This window comes from Augochlora pura, chromosome 8 (assembly GCF_028453695.1).
Source record: "Augochlora pura isolate Apur16 chromosome 8, APUR_v2.2.1, whole genome shotgun sequence".
In the NCBI taxonomy this organism is placed as follows: Eukaryota; Metazoa; Arthropoda; class Insecta; order Hymenoptera; family Halictidae; genus Augochlora; species Augochlora pura.
The window spans coordinates 3,536,023-3,555,046 of record NC_135779.1 but is presented as its reverse complement, the minus strand read 5'-3'; the positions used below and the strand labels follow the sequence as shown (position 1 = coordinate 3,555,046).

Here is a 19,024-nt window from a genome sequence, read left to right as displayed (position 1 = left end):
CTCTCCGTGCAACGTGATCCGCGAAAGAAACCAAAGCGAGCGGCGAAAATGGAAGCGATGCCCGGCGAAACGAGCTCGGCCGCGTTGTCGTTCGATCTTTCTCCGCGAAGCGACGACAGGCCAAACTTTTCCATCCCGGGGATTCGGGCGGGAATGAAGAAAGATTTCGATGGCTCACGTCGATCCGCTAATATTGTAATGTTTTTAGAGTTCTCGGGGCGGCGCTCGATCACCCGGGCGCCCTCGTACATCAAGTCCGAATCGAAAGCTCCGAATGGATTCCGCCGCCGGTACTCAGGTGTTAACGTCAGACTTATCGGGATGGTTTTTCACTGGATTCCTCAGATTCGTGGAAATTGTGAAGATTATTGGAATTATAGTTAGCTATGGGTATAACTTTAAGGCTTTTCACTGTTTGATATTGTGATATAAATTATTACATTAAAGCAGGTCTTTCGCCAAAGCAGGAAATTTACACAGAAACTCTTAAAGCGTCAAACCTCTACGATCGTCCAACATTCAATGCGCTCCTCTTTTGCCAAAATCGCTCGTCTTCTTCCGGTCTCTCTCTCTATCTCTCTTACACATGTTCATCCTTTTCGCTTTCTTTTAATAACACTCATACACATTCATACTAATTCGTCTCATTCTACAAACATTTGTCTCTACACACTCTCATTATACTACAATATTAAACTTACCATGTCGATTTAGATCAATGTTACATTTATTTTTAAAATGTCCCTATTATTGCAACGAAAATGAATACGAATAAATCGAGTGCGATACGACAGAAATAAATTCTCGCTAAGTGGTCGGACACCTTCAGCACTCTATAAGTTTGACGGTCGAGTGCTATAACCGCGCGACGCGACGTTTCTCCCTGAACACAAGCGTGCGCGATCTAATAAAGAAATAGAACGACGGCTAATCTAGCACCGTGCAACTATTTCTGGGCGACCGTTCGAGATTCTTGAAGAGTTTTCGGTGCGGCGTGTTTCCGCGATCGTTAAAACGCGCTCGAAAGAAGCGTTCTTTTTTTTCGCGAATCCGTTTCGCCGAGTCGCGGATTGACTGGTCATAGTCACGCGATCACGTCGACGAAATAATAGCCGCGCGTCACGAGACACGTCTGGTCTGTCGCGAGAACACGGCAGTTGCTCTTCAAACTTTTACTAGTTAACGGGTTTAATCAACGAGCCGGCCCGAGACGACTCCCGAGTTAGAAACTGTCGGCTGGTAATTAAAGATACGCCGTGTTCTTTCTTCGCCTTGTGCGGGGAGCCCGCGTAGAAAGGGTTGATAACAATGGGAGCTTACCTGTAATTTCAGGGTCCGCCGCCATGCGAGCATTTGATGCGCCTGGGCCCTCTGTCGCGCGCGCAGGGTCGCGATCACCGACTTCGCCTCTTCCAACGAGGTCACCTCGGTCTCCGCGTGGTCCTTGGCGGCGCCGTCGGTCGTCCTTCCGTCGGTGACGGCCAACGGGCAGCTGTCCATCGACGTCTCGTCGAAGCTGGGAACAGAAACGTCGAGATCGGTCGGTTAACTTTCGGCCGTGACTTCGGATAAAGTCGATCGACACGTTCCGCTCGCGACGACGCGTCGCGCGAGACGGCGGACGTGCGACGCGACACATGGACCGCGCGCGGCACGCGAACAAACACGACGGCCGTAACTTTCGTCGAAGACGGAAATGCCGGAGGAGTTGATCCATAATTTCCATCGGGGGGCCGTTCGTGCGTTGTCTGCGAACAACGTTTTGCTTTCGGATGAACAGTGTTTCTGGTCGGGTTCGCTGATTAGGAACTTCCTACAAAATTCGGGATGCGTTGTTGGCGCGCTTATTAAACCGGCTATTTTAACCCTTCTACGGCGAAATTATATTACCAACAAAATTTATGCTATTTATATTAATATAGTACAGCGTAAGTGCGCTATGCGGTCGGTTTACACATTGGTGTCATGGTGGCAGTATTAATTTCTGTTCAACGAAAATTTATTAATTCTCTTTTAGAAGCTAAGGGTAGACCAAGAAGGAAAAGGGTTGGCACTTCGACTGTCGGTTAAATCCTTTGAAATTCGTTTCTACGCTGCCCCATGATAAGCTCTCAATTTAATTAAGATTCGCGAGAGACGAGAACGTTGCGAAAGTAATTGATGTCGTACACCTCGGCATCGCAGTTTGAATTTCATCGAATGAAACACTTTAATCCGATGAAATTTTTGGTGCGACCATCCTAGTGTTAATATCAATAACACACCGAAAGATCAGATGTTCGAGCGCGGTCCCACCAAGTTTGCCCATGAAAACAGGAACTTGCATGAACATCCGCGGTGTTCCTGTCGTCCCGCGAGTTGAAAACGTTCTAACGGTCCCCTGGTCATTATTAAAAGCAATCCTTTTACGAAACACGGGGAGAACTCTTGCCAAACGACCGGAGAGGGTCAAACACGAACAGCCATGGAATACACCGTGCGTATAAAACCACGGTTTTTAATACACTTACGGTGGCAGACAACGCGCGCAAACACACCGTTTCGGCTTACGTTTTCCCCGCGGAAAGTTTTATTTCCCTGTGTATTCGCCGCGAAAATCCATCCCGGTTCAGCGCCGCGCGCGCGCGCGCGCGCGAAACAAAAGCCGATTGTTATTGTTATAAAATATTCCAACCCGCCGCGATAACAGGTTACCCCCCGCTCGGCTTCCGACGGTGATCGATATCGCGCCGTCGGATCGATCGTTTGTCACGGGAGCCGTTCGCTGACGGGCGCGTGTCTCCCGACGTCCATCACTATGAAAACTCGCACAGTTTTTTAGCTCAATAATGCAAACGTTCGTACGTAAACACGCGATCGTCCGCGCGCCAGCTGTGCGCGGCGGAGCCGCAGACCGTTGTAAAAATGAAGCATATTCGTTGGGAGAGGACGCGGGGCCGTGGTATTCTTATTCCTCCCCGTCGACGTTATGGGCTCCGTCGACGACCGACCGCTGAACGAGAACGCTGAACGGCGGACCGCGGCCCCGTAAAAACCCGGGAGAAAGAGACAAAAAGCAGCGAGCAGGAAGACGCACGATCGTGAAAACGCAGCTTCCTCCGGGCGATCTTTGACCGGGCGGGCCCGTTGAAAGGCGAGTCTCGCTCGATGCCAAGTTCTACGCTGCTCTCAATCCACGGGGATGAAAACGTCGAAAGCTCGTTTCGCGGCGAACGAGCCGCGGTAAGAACCGCGGGATGCGTAACGAGTCGAAAAACGCGGACTTAAATCTAATTTTCGACCTCGTTGAAGATCCACGAGCTGCGGCCGCTCGGCTGCGAGGGCCGACTTACCTCGCCGGCTCGCAGATTCTACGTTGCTAGAACAGTATTTCAACCCTTTGGAAAACGCCACCCTTCTCCACCCGGTTGGGAAAATCTGTCGGCCCTCTCCCGGTTACCTTTCCGACGATTTCAACCGAGATTTCGACCCTTTGCGCTACGGTGTCGCTGATACGGCGACGCTAAATTAATATCCTTCAACGTAATCAAGAGTAATATATAAAGAAGAACGAAGAATCTTTTACTTATTATGGTAATCAAATTGCGGAGTAGTGTAACGGTTTTGATCTCAATACAACTTTGTAAAGCAGCATCGCAATTTTCACAAAATTTGCTTAGAGTTACTTTGATGTACTTGCGTCAGTAAAATCTTCTAACGGATAAGGGTTAATAACGATAGGAAGAAGATTAGTTCCTGTTAAGCAGCGTTACACTTTCTAACGTAGTCACGCGAGGTCCAAAAGAGGTCAATGATATTTCAACCCCTTGAAAATAGAACATTTTAGAACTCGTTTTACGTAAAACAAGGAAAACTTTCGGCTTTCCAGCAATTATATTCTTTATATATTTCAATAACAATAGGATCGATAAACTGCATTTTAACCCTTCGGTTATCAACACCTCTCGAAACCAGCTTAAATAGCCATCTTTCCGATAAAGGTAGATGCTCGATAAAGGAGAAACTATAGGTCCACGGACGAGCTAACCATCCTATTCACGCGATGACTTAATAGTTCCCGTTTGCGCGGCTTCGGATCATTGCGCAGGGATGATCGAAGCGTACCGGAGATCCCGAGAGAGAGCTCCACCTCTTCGCAAGAACGGAGCGGAACTGCGAAAGTTCCGCGGATCCCCGCGATCCCGAACTTCCGTTCGGCTTCGTAAATCGCGGCTCGCGAGAATTTTCGGTTCCTCAGGCTTTTTATCGGCCCTCGACGGACCCTACGCGAGTCGGACGGTCGTGATTTATGCCGGCCGCTCTCGCGGAGAAGTATTATCGTCGAGGAGATCGAGATCAAAACGGGCAAAGGGAAGGAGGAGGTGGAGGTGGAGGAAGGCGATTTATTAACGCGGGCTTGTTCTCGCGCTTCCGGTGTCGGACGCTCCTCCCCAGATATTTCGCGCGACATTAATTGGCCCGGTCCGACGCCCGTATTTTATCTCCGGGGGACGACCGCGCGATTCATCGTCGCGCGGGGCACGGCAACACCCCCGACCTTAATATTCCCCCGGTGGAAATTTAAATGAAGCGTATCAAACGTTCGTCCGGCGTGCGTGCACTTTATGCGCCTATTTATAGGCGAGATTTACGCCGCGCCGCGCCGCGCCGATCTCCGGCTGCCGGGGATCGATAAAGCAGCGCCCGGCCGCGGCACGGAATCACGGTTTTCGGCTACGGGATATAACATTTCATTTACAATTTCAGTCGCCGATTTGCATAACGCAGCCCCCGCGTGCCGCGGTATTTATGGAAACCGCCGGTTTTTCTGCACGCGAGCATCGACCTCCCCTCCTCGCGTACCTCCGCGAACGCGCCCCGCCCCGTCCGCTAATTAAGTCGAGATAAATAATGCATGAGTCACCTCTGGAGAAACAGAGAGAGAGAGGGAGGGAGAGAGAGAGAGAGAGAGAGAGAGAGAGAGAGCGAGAGGGAATAGCTCACCCCGTTCCGTTTGATGTTTCCTTTTCCGGTCGACGATCGATTCGCTTCTCGAGAACGGCGAGACCGTTTTGCACGCGCGTCCGACGCTACCCTCCGCGTCGCCGGCCATTCCGCAGGCAACCCCTCCCTCCCCTGGCAAGCGGAACGAGCCCCGCTTTCTTCGCGGAACACCCTATTTCCATTTTACGCGACCGTAGCCGAGAAATATCGAGACAAGTGCCAGCTGGTTGTTTGCCTGTTCTCGACCAGCCCAGGCGAGACGCGCGGCTGTGTGTTCGGTTTGCCACTCGATTTATCGAGAGCAGGGTCGCGACGGTAAACGATACAGTGCCGCACTTCAGGACACACGTTTCGCGGCCGAGGAAACTCGAGACCGTCGCGCGAGCGGCTCGTTTCCACGCCGTGAACGTTCCACGGGGGTTATTCGACGACGCCCCGGCGACGAACGGTTTCTAATTATCCGACGCAGCGGCCAGGCGTTGTAGATCGATGGCCGGAGCGCGCCGGACCTCGCCACGGCCCTTTGTTTTAATCAGCCGACACCCGATCCGCCTTGTTACGGTCTTGTCCGGCATAATGTCGCGCGATGTATCTTCCTGCGAGGCTGCCCCGACAAGCTTGACAGGTACGAACGGGACGAGGACGCCTCGCGGAATCGGTCGGATCTCTGGGAAATTTTGTGATTGCGAGATTCGCGACTCGATACTCGAACACTTTGCCCGTCGTATCGGCGGCTCGTTAATTAACTGTAAACCAGGGTGGATGCGCGGAAAGTCGCGAAGACTAGTCAACCCTTTGACGATACGTCGGCGAAGTTCGTTAGAGTCTGTAGAACGCGGGAAGATCGAGCGATTAGCTACCGTAATGCATCTTTGAATCTCGTTTTCAATCGTGCACGACTAAATTAGATTTTCCGCAACTCTCGCAGACTTTGATGCGCCAGCTGAAGGACTACGGTTTGGACCTCGATCAATTTGATCGATTGTAAACCTAACATGAAAATCCAGCTTATCGATAACCACTTCAAATTATCAATTATTCTCGCCTCGAAGAAGTGGGTTAAAAAGTGTGTTGGTAAAATCGATGCTTACATAATTCAATGGATCTAGTAAAACGTCTACGATGAGATCGCGCGACAGCCGTCCATCTCGCGCAGGTCGAGAAGTGTAAAAATGGCAGCTGCATAAATCGTCCTGCTAAAATTTACACACGCCCGTGAATACGGTGTCTAATAATAAGCATCCGCGCGAAAACTCCGAGATGGCAAGTCGGAAAATAGTTTGTCAGCCAACCGACAGTCGTTCCGTATGCACACCCTAAAAGCGACTCTGTAGCGTTTCCGCCCCGATGCATTATTCACGGTGAGTATAATTAAAACATTGCTCCGATCGCCACGAAAATATCCTACAGGGAAACGACAGCAACCTTAATCGTTCTCAGTGTTCCCGCGGCAACTGTCGCAACGACTCCCGCGAGCACAGCGGAAGAACACTTATCGATTGTCCCGTCATCTCGTTCCCCGGAAATCGAGCCCGGCACAAAAGCTTGGGGATTTCAAAGGTCCATGCTCGAACAATTAGCCGTGTCCAGCGAAACGAATAACGTCGGCGCAGCGGTAAACAATGGACGGCGGTTACGAGGAACGAAACGAGTATAGCTGACACAATAATCAACATCGGGAGCGCGTTAACCGGTTCGTTACCGGGGGTCTCCTCTGTCCGCGGCTGATGGAAACACACGGCGCTGTACGTCTGCCAGGAACGTCTGTGAAACGGTCTCTTCCAATCCTATTACCGAAACTGCGAGTCGGCGGTACCCGAACCCCATCGATCCGCCACTTTTCCATATTATGAAACGGTATTTCCATATCCCCCGGTGAAATACGGAGCGATGTATCTGTGTACAAACGGAACGGGGATATGTACGTGGCCTCTATTGCGGCACGTCCCACGGCCGCGCGGGTCCTTGGATTTTATTAGGACGGAACGTATTTCCGGCCCGCGGGCTCTTCGCGCGGACCACGGTTCACCGCTGACCATTAACGGCGAGCGCCCCGGAACCGAGCAAACACAGTCGTTCCTCAGTGGTCCGACCTCCGACCCCATAATTTCAGTCGACAACTAGTCCCCTCGGCGGTCGTTTGGCCGTTTGGCCGTCCTGTGCATGTCCGCGACGGAACGCCGCGGACGCCAGTCATCCGTTGCGACCTTACACGCTGCCAGAGATCCCTCTCGATCATCCCGCTGACAGCGCCGAGTCAGTGGTTCTTGCGAGCCGGCCAGAGCCGGGGAAATCCGCGCGCGCTTGGTGCATCGCGGCATCCTGGCGCAACGTGCACCGGCTCACGGCTCGTTAGCGCGCCGAATGCAACGGTTTCAGCGAAACGTCGCGTCGCGATACGGGCCTCCCGTACGCCGAGCCGCTTTCGGAACCGGCTACGGGAACGCCAGCAATGTCCCACGCGAAATTGCGCTCGGTTACTGTCAAAGAGCCAACCCGCTGGAAACCATACAGGGTTAACCGAACCCCTCCAAACTCTCCGTCACCTGGGATTTCCTAGATAACGGCCAACTGGCTCGGTTAGAACCCCCCTTTGCGCGAGTCCGTTTCTACCGGTTGCATCGGGGGGGAAGTCGGTTAATGATAACCTGTACCGACGGGCGAATAGAATTATATTCCGCGGACAAGGTTACCCTGGTTTGCCGAACGGTGTACACGCGGCGGCGAGCCCTTTGAAACGAATTATGCCGGGCTACAGTTGCAAACTGCAAGTCAGAGTACTTGGGGATAACTTGGGAGTATCTGTCAGGCTCGGAAGCGTAGCCATTGTTAACGATAGATGCAATATGGGTTGAAGTGGCCGAAACACAAAGCTGGAGATGAAACGACACTTGTGGGCGATACGTTTTAGAAGGGAGGATTTGATCTTGTAGTTCCTCCTTAACCATCCCATCACCCCTTTCTCTTTTCTTTTCATCTATTTCTCTCTTCTGTTATATTTTCTTCCATCTCTCTTTATTTGAACCACTGCTCTTGTTCTTCATTTCTTTACTCAATTATTAACTCTATACTTCTCCCTTCTACGTTCTTCTAATTATGCTGCAATATATTCGTGTTATTTACTTTTACGTTGTCTGTATTGGCAATACTGTTATCCTGTACATGTAAAATAGTTTACAGTAATCCCATCCATGATCCATCGATTAATTTAGATTAATACATTGCAACAGAATTTACGTCATGCAACGTAACCTTTTAATTTAAGTTTCACGAAACAGATTATCATAATCTGATGCACATTTTAAGGTAGCGATAGCATCGATTGGCTCCTGGCAAATGAAGTGTCGGTAAGAAGCCGATGAAAAATACGCATCGATTTGTCCACGAGGAGTGAAATCCACGAAAACCGTAGAGCAGCGGTTCCGACGAGCCAGTCAGCCGCGTATCGCTTTCGGGTTACCTCCGTAGCGTCACGCATGGTCGACTACCCCGGCGAACGGAGACGTGGATAAAATGGTTTCGCCCGTAGTGTTTGGCGAGTCGCGTGAGTCGCCGAGGATAGATTATAGTGCTTTTTGCTTGAAATATTCATCGGTGTCTTGCGAAGTTTGCGCAGTGGATAGCAACGAACGTTCGCCGTCGGTCTCGGGAGCGTGCACCAGAGGCTCGCAATCGATCAGCGGCGCAGGGAGCGAGAGGCCCGGGCGAAACACAACTCTGATAAAATTCGACCGACTCGACCGCCCCTTTAGTCCGATACATACAGCCGGAATGGCTGGCTGTTTCGTGGTCAATTACCTGGATAATTTAATACGCGATCTTCGATTTCCCCCGCAGAAAGAGGTTCCGTGGACTGGCACGATTCATCACCGGATGCGGCCCGATAACGCGCGGCCCCTCGTTGCACCGGGGGCGCACAGTCGAGAGGGGAAATATATTAGACTGACAGGTGGTGTTAGCGGTGGTAGCGGTGAGTAAAGGTGCCGCGTTCCCGAGGCCCCAGATGCCGTTAAGCCGCTGTCTCGGCCGAGGAATTTTTGCGGCTCCGAAGTATCGCGAAATTCACCTCGTAAACCGCCCTCGATCTCTCGCCGAACCCCACCCTCCCTCCCTCCCGCCGCACGGAAATCAACGTTGGCTCCACGTTAGTCTGCGTTAATCCCCGGGAGATGGACGTTCTAGACGACTGATCGATAAAAAGCCCCTGGCTTGATTCCCTCCGAGGGCAATCGCTTGTCGATGGGCTGCGGATCTTTCAGCGAATTCTTAGAGAATTTTCGGCAGAGGATCCTCTCTCCGGCGGATAGGACCGCGGCGTCTCCGTACAAATTCTTATACATAGAATACTCGAAAAGGTCTGAGACCTCTTTGCTGTTCATCGGCGGACGGCGAATTTTCGTTTCAGCTCGTGTACAATCTCTCTCTCTCTCTCTCTCTCTCTCTTTCTCTCTCTCTCTCTCTACGGGAGTTTCGCGAAGCCGCGGTTTCCGTGCGAGAGTCGTTTCACCTGTCAACGGTCTGCAGAATTTCATACAAATTATACAATCTCCTGAGTGCACTTGCTCGACGACGATCTCTAGTACCTCGTTCCGGATTATTTCCCTTTTTTTTTCCAGTCGGTGTACTTTTTGCACTGTTATTCGGGCGTCCCGCGGAAGAATAACTGCGCGTATCTAACAAGCCGGGTCCGCGAGTCCGGACCGCGAAAGCGTCCAAAAACAGTGGCATCGATTACGAGGGCTGATATTGTACGACGCGGGAACTCCGGCGGTGTACTCGTTGCATCGATCTGGAATGCAAAGTTGTTCCAACCTCGACAGCGACCGTTTTGTGTTCTGTTTCGCCGGAGCCGGCGGAGACCGCGGGGGAGCCATTAGTTTTTCCAGGAGAGGAGAAATTATGGTCACGTAGGGGATGGAAATCGCTTTGTCTTGCGGGACCGTCTTGGAATGGAAGTGGCTGATAAACGTACCGGACACGCAGATCCACAGATTACGCCGCTGCAATTTACGTACCTATCAATCCACCTTTCCTTGTTAACTCGTTGCTAGACTACGTTTCTCGAGAAATTGAGAAATTGATCACAAAGATTCCCAAATAGGAAAACGATTATCATTTATCAGTCGATTATAATAGTTATTTAAAACAGTATTCCATTGAAATGAAAAATATTTGATATTTCAGATTATCGAAATAAAATAACGATTACCTTTAATTTTAGATTATTAAAACCCCGAATATTTTACTCGAATCGCGAGCTGTCTAAATTATTTCAAATATTCCTCTACAGGTGGTACCCGGCTCCTCTTAATTCGTCCGAAATCGCTTCGCAGGATTGGCAAGAAACCTTCTGAAAAGTTTCGTTCGCCCTAAGAAAGCGATAACTGGCTTCAACGAATAATTGCCGTGGGGGTGCGAGCGCGAAGGGTTGTCGTGGGTTCCAAGTGATCGGCTTCTCCCCCAGGGGAATCGATTCGGCTGCTCGGTGGAAGAAGTTTCGACGTCGACGAGATCAAAAAATTCTATCGGCGCGACTCGGTCGTCGAGTTGCTCTCGACGTATAATTGCTGCGCCGCGAACAGCGGCCTTGGAGGCAGATGTTAGAGCGCGCGGCGCAGAACCACGGTAGGAAAAAATTCAAAGCGGCCGGAGCCGGGCTCCGAGGAGGTAGTTTCGTTCGACGAAAAAAGAGTTGTTTGAAACGCTGCCCACTGCCGGCGAGATATCTGTTCAAAGTTTCGATGCTGATGGCCTTTAGTGGAAGGGGAACAGCATTCGGCCAGTCTCTGGCAGGAAGGCGGACAATGCCGAGGAAATTGCGTTCCAGAAAGCTAAAAATCATGATATTAGACGGCTACCGCAAAGGGGAAGCAAGGACACGGATAAGGGGATGCAACGAGGACAACCCGATTGCGGATACCGCGAATCGCGTCGTCGACGCTGTAATTCGCCGGCTGGCTCGCATGACGAACCCGGCGATCGTTGCCAAGTTCGCCAACTTGTTTCCGGTGGAGCAGGTGCGATAGTCAGCTGGCCGTACCCGTCGAACCACGGTAATTCGTTCGGCCGAAATTGAAGAAAGGGGAGTTCGCTGTTCGTGTGATCTAATTAATGTTGCTAGCAGGTCTTTAGCCAAAACGAAAGTAGTCCGGAGGGAAGATCTGACGTCCTGGGGTAGCGGCACGGTTGCTATGGGGTGCCCAATTGTTTGCCTTCCGCCGTGATCGATGCTATACTTATCGAGAAAGATACATTAAACCTTTTTATTCGAAAATAAGCAATACGTCTTACTCGATAAATATAAAATTAATTAACGTCATATTTATCGAGCAAGACTTTCTATGCGAAAATAAATAATAAAAAAAACTTTTGTGTAATTAATAATGCCGGAAAACGAATCATAGACGCGATAATTAATTAGCTCGCGGTGACCCTGGTTCGTTAGAATCAGATTCGGAAGTTCGGCCAAGTTGCCAAAGGAACTGACCAATGAGAAACGCGCGGACGCTGGCTCGCGGAGAGTCTGCGGAGTTTCAAGATCGGCAATCGTGCCCGGGCAACGAAAATTCGCGGCATGATCGAATCGATAACCGCGGGAGGAGTGCCCCGCGTTATGAGTAAGGCAAGATGAAAAGCTCTCTCGTTCTCGAAATTGCACGGACAAATGCTTATCGAAATACCGATTGGGTTTGGCAAGCGACCGCAGCACGGAAACAGCTGGCTGCCGTTAGGAACCGGCCCGCGTGACCGCTGCTATTCACGGAAGCTACCGAGCAACCGGTAACATCCGGGGGACGACGCGATGCTAGATACTAACCGGAGAGGCTTCTAGCAAATTGCCGTCTTTAACTCTTCCTTAACACGCCGTCAATTCGCTGCCAATTCTCGCGCCTTTAGGCTGTCGCGGCGAAGCACTGGACTGACGAGAACATCGATAATATAGCTCGCGAAAAATAGAGTATAAGTTTCCTTTAGAACAATTATTAAAAATAGGCTTGTAACTAGAGCGTTCAGATAAATATACTTCAATTTAAGTACTGAAGTATTCTGAAGAAAATGATTATAATTGCTTCAGAAAATTCGAGCATGTTCTTTAAATGCTAAATGATAGACTCAATGGGTTTGGAAACCACGATCCTCTTTCTCAAAATCTGCTAAAAGACAGCCTTCTAATCGTTGCTTTATTGCTACTGAATTAATTGCGAAGAAAGTGATCAGAGCTGCTCCAGGAAAGTGTATATTCTTCGAACACCGCACGATAATCTCGCCGAGTTTGAAAACGCAGTACCCAGAGCCTGTCTCTCCAGAACTGGCCAAAGTTATCCCGTAACTACGGCATTAATCTAGGTGAAACTACCATCTTCGGCAAGCGAAGCGTCGCCGCATTGGCTGTCGCGAACGAAAACCGAAGGGCCATCCGCAGGAAACTATTTCGACGAGAGCGAAATCGTCGGAGATTTTTGGGTGATTCGCGATGGGTTGCGGGTATAAATAACGAGTGTCTGGTGGTCTTGGGTTCGACGGTAACGGGGATAGCGTGTTCTATTAACAGATCCGCCACCGTATCGGGTCCGGATCCTTGCCAGAATCCTCGGGATCGACCCGGCACAGCCTGATGTACGGCGGGTTATTTCGACGTGGCTATCGCGGCGTGTTCCTGTGACCGAAAGTCAACGGCGAGAGAGAGGCGAGCGATGCTTGCGGATAGCCTGGGACTGGTTTCGGGTCGGGTCGGTCTGTTGTTTGGGAGGTACCCGAACCAACGGACTCTGATCAACGGCGGCGGGTACGCGGTCGTGTGGCTCGGCCGATGCGGCTGGTGACCGGAAACGGGGTCAATCGACGCTATAAATTAGCCACGGCGGTGAGCGTCGTCTTCTGTTCGGTGCCGGCGACTCCGGAGGATCCCAGCCTCCGTAATCATGATAATCTCGATTGTAGCCGGCCGTTTTTATAAGGGCACCCGCGGGAACGCGAGCACCGTCCCGTGCAGCGTTTCCGGCACACGGATCGCCCGGGGAATTATGCAAAGTCGTGCCGCTCGCGCAGCCGGTGCACGGTTTATCGCGGACGGGACAGCATTCCTTCGACGGACCCGCTTTTTATCGCTCGCCCCGAAGATTAACCAACGATCTCTTTTACGCTGCTCGTTCGTGTTGCGTGTATATTATGTCATTCAAATTTTCGGGACGGTAAAAACGTATTTCACTGTAGCGGCCGACGCGCGGACCGCCGCGTACTGTTCATGGTTTTTTTGGATCTTTTGAATTATCGTTTCAAGCAACTTGATATTTTAGTCCATGATTATTTCCGTGCTGCGATCGATTCTGTGGTTACTATGTTCGGAATATTGTTTTAAGTGGCACGTTATTTTAGTTTAGGATTACTTGAAATAAGTGTTGAGATGACTGAGGAATTCTTTTTGGATTTATATGATGATGTAATTAATAACCTACTGAAGTTTGCGTTGTACTGACATTGTTATGGACAGTTCTGCAAGATAGGAGGTCCTGATATGACAATGTTAAATGATTATCCGATAATAAGAAACGTTTTTTTACGAATCACACAATTCATAATTATGAATTTCTTCTTTCAACTCTTCGATGATGCGTGACAATGTTTTCGAATTTTTCGGAAGAATTGTACTCGGTGTTCTAACCCCAAACTTTGCAACCTTATATTAAATAACATTTTGTACTCGAATCTTTTTAGCCAGCGATGATAATTCCCTTCCAAGTGACAGAGGTGATAATAGGCGTGTTTGAGAAAAGGTTCGCGGTAATCGACGCCGTCGGGCAACATAGCTCAGATCCTACTGAATTCCTGGGTGAGAAAGACGGGGGCGTGCAAACGATCGTAACCGTTTGGTTGGACTTTGATGGCCGGTGAATGAGGGACAGTTGTCGCAGGGGCTGATTTCTCGGGTCCGTGAGTCCGGCCTTTTTATCAGCCGCTGAAATACCTCCGGAACACCATTTCACGGAGCCACGGGCAGCCCGGGGGAATTGTGGCAGGTTGCGCAGGGTCGAGGAGAGAGCGCGCGGCTGCCGGCCTTATCCCGACCGCCTTGTTCCGCAATAATTAAATTCTTGACGAACGTAGAGGATTCTTCAATTGTTGGTCGGGAGAGAGAGAGGGCCAACGCCGAGGATGCACACAACCTGGGCAATGTTTTCGCCGGGATCGATAAACATTTCCCTTGATACCCGGTACCCGGCCGGCTCTCTCTCTCTCTCGCTCTCTCTCGCCCTCTCTCGCGCGCTGCCGGTGTCTCGATGGAATGTTATTGGCTTTGGTTCGCGTGGCACGGGGAATGCCGTGGCCCGATCGCAAAATCAAACGCGCCGGACACAGGCCGGACAAGTTGTCGCGACTACGCTTGGAAATTAGCCGTCGGAGGCAGGAGAGCGCGCGCGGGCGCGTTTCGCTCGGGTATTAAACGCGCAGCGGAACAGCCCGATGACAGTCAAACTCCCCGTCCACCTTCCCGTTTATTCTATGCATTAACTATACGCGATAAATCGACGAGCAAACAACCCCTACTCGGCGATCCGAACCCCGGGCCCGACGGATTGATCCCTCGAAAATTCGACGATGAAATTCCACCTGACAACGACACCGAACCGATTTTTACCAACCGCCGGCAACTCGAATCGTCCCCGGCACGATCGATCCGGAAACTCGAAACTAACAACCTCTCGCGATTGCGACCCGTTTATAATAACGCTCTCTGTGCCGTTACATTCGCTGCCCTGTCTTCTTGGATAATTACAAGCGAGTTCGAATGCGGCGAAACTGTGGGGGGTCGAACGAGTAAGTGAATTATTCTGTACCGTCGCACACGGTGGAGCGTTTCAGACAAAAGGCTGAATAAAATCGATTCCGAAAGTTTCGCATAATTTGGTCAAATATCGGCTCAAATACCGAGTTATATATTGAGAGAGAGACACTAGAATAGAATTGTCCGGATTCCGGGTGAATCCGGCCCCCACTGTGCGATGGCTTTTTGGTGTCGGCGAAGGGATCGAAACATTTGCAATACCTAGCGATCGGTCCGCGCAAATGGAAAATATTCTAGAGAGTAAAAGCGTCTGGGCTTTTTTTTTACGTTCGTGAAATGTTTGATATTTACTCGAGGACTGAACCATTTAGCAAACACTCTCGACTACTCTATGTAAAATGAAAAACCATCTCTACGTCCGTGAGAACGTCTGAACGGTGAACATCAAACGGTCATCGCGAACGATTCGTGGACTTTGTTCTCATTTTGTTCCTAAAAAAAAATACAAGAAAAAAACAGAAAATTATGCACACAGTCGAGAAGTGGGTGCATGGTTTCGTTTACGCAGACCCCGTCTCGAGTGTCCCCAATTAATTCGAAAGAGTGACGACGAGCCTCGTCGCGAGTCTACCGGAGGACGCTACCCCGTGCCATGGCCCGGTGTTTATTAATTTAACGAATCAATTAGTCTAATTTAGCCGCTGAGCCGCGGATTGATTTCGCGCGAGCGATGACCCCCAGGTTCGCTGTCGATCGAAAGCGTTTTTTCATCGATGTAATTGACGAACGCCAGGCACGGGCGCGTCGTTTCACGCTTTTGTCGGCGTGGCCGCCACCGCATAAAAGTATTCGCTGCCATTGTTCCTCTGTATCATATCGAATGGCGACCCGCAATTATTCCGTCCGCGTGTACGCCGCGTTCATTATAATTTAATCACCGGGCCGATACACGCGGCGGCAGAGACCCGGACGCCCGAATAACGAGCCTCGAATCCCGAGGAATTATATCCCCTATAAGTACAGACGCCGAGCGGAAACCGGAACGTCGGTTCTTCTCCCGATCTATGTCCTAATTACACGGTTCAAATTACAACCTTTCGTTCGCGGACCTTCCAGATCCCCGGGTGTTGTTTCCCCTAATTTCTCAACGCTCGACTTTCAGAATATTTTCTGCCGCAATCGTAAAAAAATTTGCAATGTTTACTCTCAAGCGCTGTGTTTTATTTTATAACACGGTAAACATTTTCAATACATTTGTCAATTTCAAATTATAGAAATAGCTTACATTGCACAATAGGTACGATAGCTTAACAATTTTATAGAAATAGCTAAAAATTGTGGGAAGTCTGAATAAATCTTCTTGTTCCTATACAGCAAAACTTGATATTTTTAGTATTAAACCTTGCACTTTAATCCTCGCAGTTACAATGATTAAATAATTTTCGATTGGAATAATTTCTTGAAGGGGAAATAAAATTAAAGTACGGCAAGGGGTTAAACATGCTGCATTAATTCTCGATTTATATTTAAATTTAACGCTACGATGCTTTGCATAATTATTTTTCAAATTAATTTAGTAATCATTGTCAAAAAAAAGATTGATAAATTAATGAAGAGCAATTTGATCCAGAAAATATTTTAAAATATAACTTTCGAAGGTGTTTTCTCGATCAATCGATTTTTAGAAAATAGCATCGATTAGGAAAGTCTTCTAATTGTATAGAGAAAGTATGGGAGATGAAGCAGGTTCGGCGCGTGATCTATCAATTATTCCAGTAACCAAGGCAGCCGACACGGTAAACGAATACCGTGTTCGATCATCGCGAACGACGGCACGTAAAAACGTGTGCGCGTCTTCCATTTTCCGAACGAGATACAGAGATACAGGTTTAAGCTGTTTTTACGATACGAACGTGACTTTGCCGGATATTTTCGAGGGATTGCAGCGCACGGTTTTCTCCGTACGCCTTTTGGCCCGCTATTCGATTCGCCCCAGAACAAGCACCTGATTCGTAACCGGTTTTGGAGTTTGTCCCGAGTCTTAATAACAATTGCAGTATCGTAAATCCGTGGCGGCTATCCGGGACGTAGAGCAGAATGGTCTGTAGAATTAGGTGGCGAGGAACTTTGCACCGCGATGTAGGAGGAGTTTGTGGGTTTTTCTTTTCCGACGTACGGAACAGTCGCCATTTTATCCGACCTCTTAACGAATACTCTAACGAATGCGGTGCTTCCAGAGGAAGCTCGAGAATTTAAAATAATAATCTCGGTATTAAGTTCTTGATCACGACTCGGTCTCTCGACATTATGCACGGCGCAATATTTTCGGGTCAGTGGTTGCGGCATGCTCATTAACGCAAACGTGCTCATTCAGCAAGGGAATAATTCTTTAACCCTAGAACAACCCCCTTGTATTTTTGACACGAGTGACATTTACTTGGAATCTTAATAATCCAAAAATGATCTACTATTTTCAGAATATGAATTATTTACACGTTTAAGGACAAATAAAAAATGTTTGTAGGGTCGCCGACAACCGCATGGGGTAGTTTTAAGATTAAAAATTCTATCAATTTAGTTGAGTAGATATTAAGCGAGAAAGTCTTTGGAGAAATTGAAACTGAACGATAAACGTTAAAAAATGTTTTCTTAACTCGGTCTAACGTCTCACCTATTTTTATTACAATTTTAGTTCGATATTCTAAACAAATACGCAAATCCTGCGGACGATGTTTGAAGCAGCTACGTTCGGCACTGAAATACGTTAACACGCTTCCGGCGACGACGGTGCTCGTAAACGGTCCGCGAGAGAGGCGATAATATCTGACCCCGTGAAGCATATGCAATCGCGAGACTAACACGTCGGATTTGCAATTCGGAGCGCGGCGAAGCGTCCAAGTGTGTCCCCTTGTCGGCGCATCAAAAATGTCCGTCCGCATTCACGATTCAGCTTGTCCCCGTGGAATATTCACGCGAGATGGTAACACGCGATTCACGGAGTTGGCAGCAGCGAGCTAGCGCGCGCGAGCGGGTCCAATGGCATTAGCAGCGTAGGACGATCTTCGAATAGACACAGAGAGGAGAGGTCGCCGTCGACGTTGAATAAGATAAGCCAATATTTTCAGAGCCGTTAGGGGGGGGCGAGAACCCGCGAGAGAAAAGCGGCGAGGCCTTAAATGGTTAAAAGCGTGAAAAGTTGTTACAAAGCGGCCCGGCGAGGAGGGCGGCGACGACGTCGACGGGGAACCGCCGCTCTCTCCCCCGGTTTTTCCGTCGTGAAAGCAGCTTTCGTGGAAAACTCGCGCAACCCTGTACCCATCGGCGCTTTGCATTTGTGGCGAACAGTTTTAATCCACTTCCGTTTTCGCCTCCGGTTCCGCGTCGATACTTCTCCGCCTCGGTTCGTTATTTTCGGCCGCGCTTCGATCTGTCCGCTCGCTCTGCTCGCTCTGCTCTGCTCGCTCGCGCCTCGTTTTACAACGATCGATAGCAAGCACACGGGTTATTTTAATGAAGCCGGTTGTTACGCGCATGAATAGTGAGATTGTAATAATGTTACGCGGTAAATCAGAGCACGCAATCCGATTCTACGCTTCGAACGACCGAAACCGAGTAGACCGACCGAAACGATGCATCGGCGGTCCATTCATTCCGCAAACTGTTTATTTATCGGCGCGCGCGATAATTCCAACCCGATCGCTCACGATCGAGCCGCCGACCCGTTACTATACTTAATTTCTCGGAGACTCGCATAGATAACGATCGTACCCTCGCGCGGGGTCGTTCCTCTTTATTCGAAGCCCTAGGAAAATCAGATAAATGCGCCGGAATGTTTCTTTCTTAATTGCTTCGAGATAGCTTAAATTAAAGCGAAAATAAATTGTATTTATCTGGGCTATCGGCAAGATTTTCTTAATATTATGTTAAAGTATAACTATCTTTAGCTTGATGTTTGTTACTAATAAATTCCCACGACGGGCAGAAAATTAATATCAATCATACGGTAACCTTTATTTCGATGCGCAACGGGTAAAATTTAATTTCAATTTCCGAGACTGGCGTAACGCACATGTTTAGTAAATTAAAATCAACAGCTGTATAGGAGAGTAAAAACAGCCTGTCGTTAACGTGCTCGGTTTTGTAATAACCGAGCGACTCGAAAAAAAAACTCGCTGGAACTAAGCAGAAATGGAACAGCGACGAACCGACGATTCTAATTACATAGTTAACATTCGCGCCGACATACTTAGCCGGCGG

The 19,024-nt window shown here is 49.3% G+C and overlaps 1 protein-coding gene across 2 annotated transcripts in view; it reads right to left on the bottom strand.

The window, feature by feature from the left end:
- Positions 1–19,024, bottom strand: part of LOC144474071 (uncharacterized) — a 143,277-nt gene that overhangs the window by 11,732 nt on the left and 112,521 nt on the right. For both annotated transcript variants that reach the window (XM_078188553.1, XM_078188554.1), the window contains exon 2: positions 1,321–1,516. In XM_078188553.1, coding sequence (XP_078044679.1) covers positions 1,321–1,516 — 196 coding nt within the window. The remainder of the gene's footprint in view (positions 1–1,320; positions 1,517–19,024) is intronic.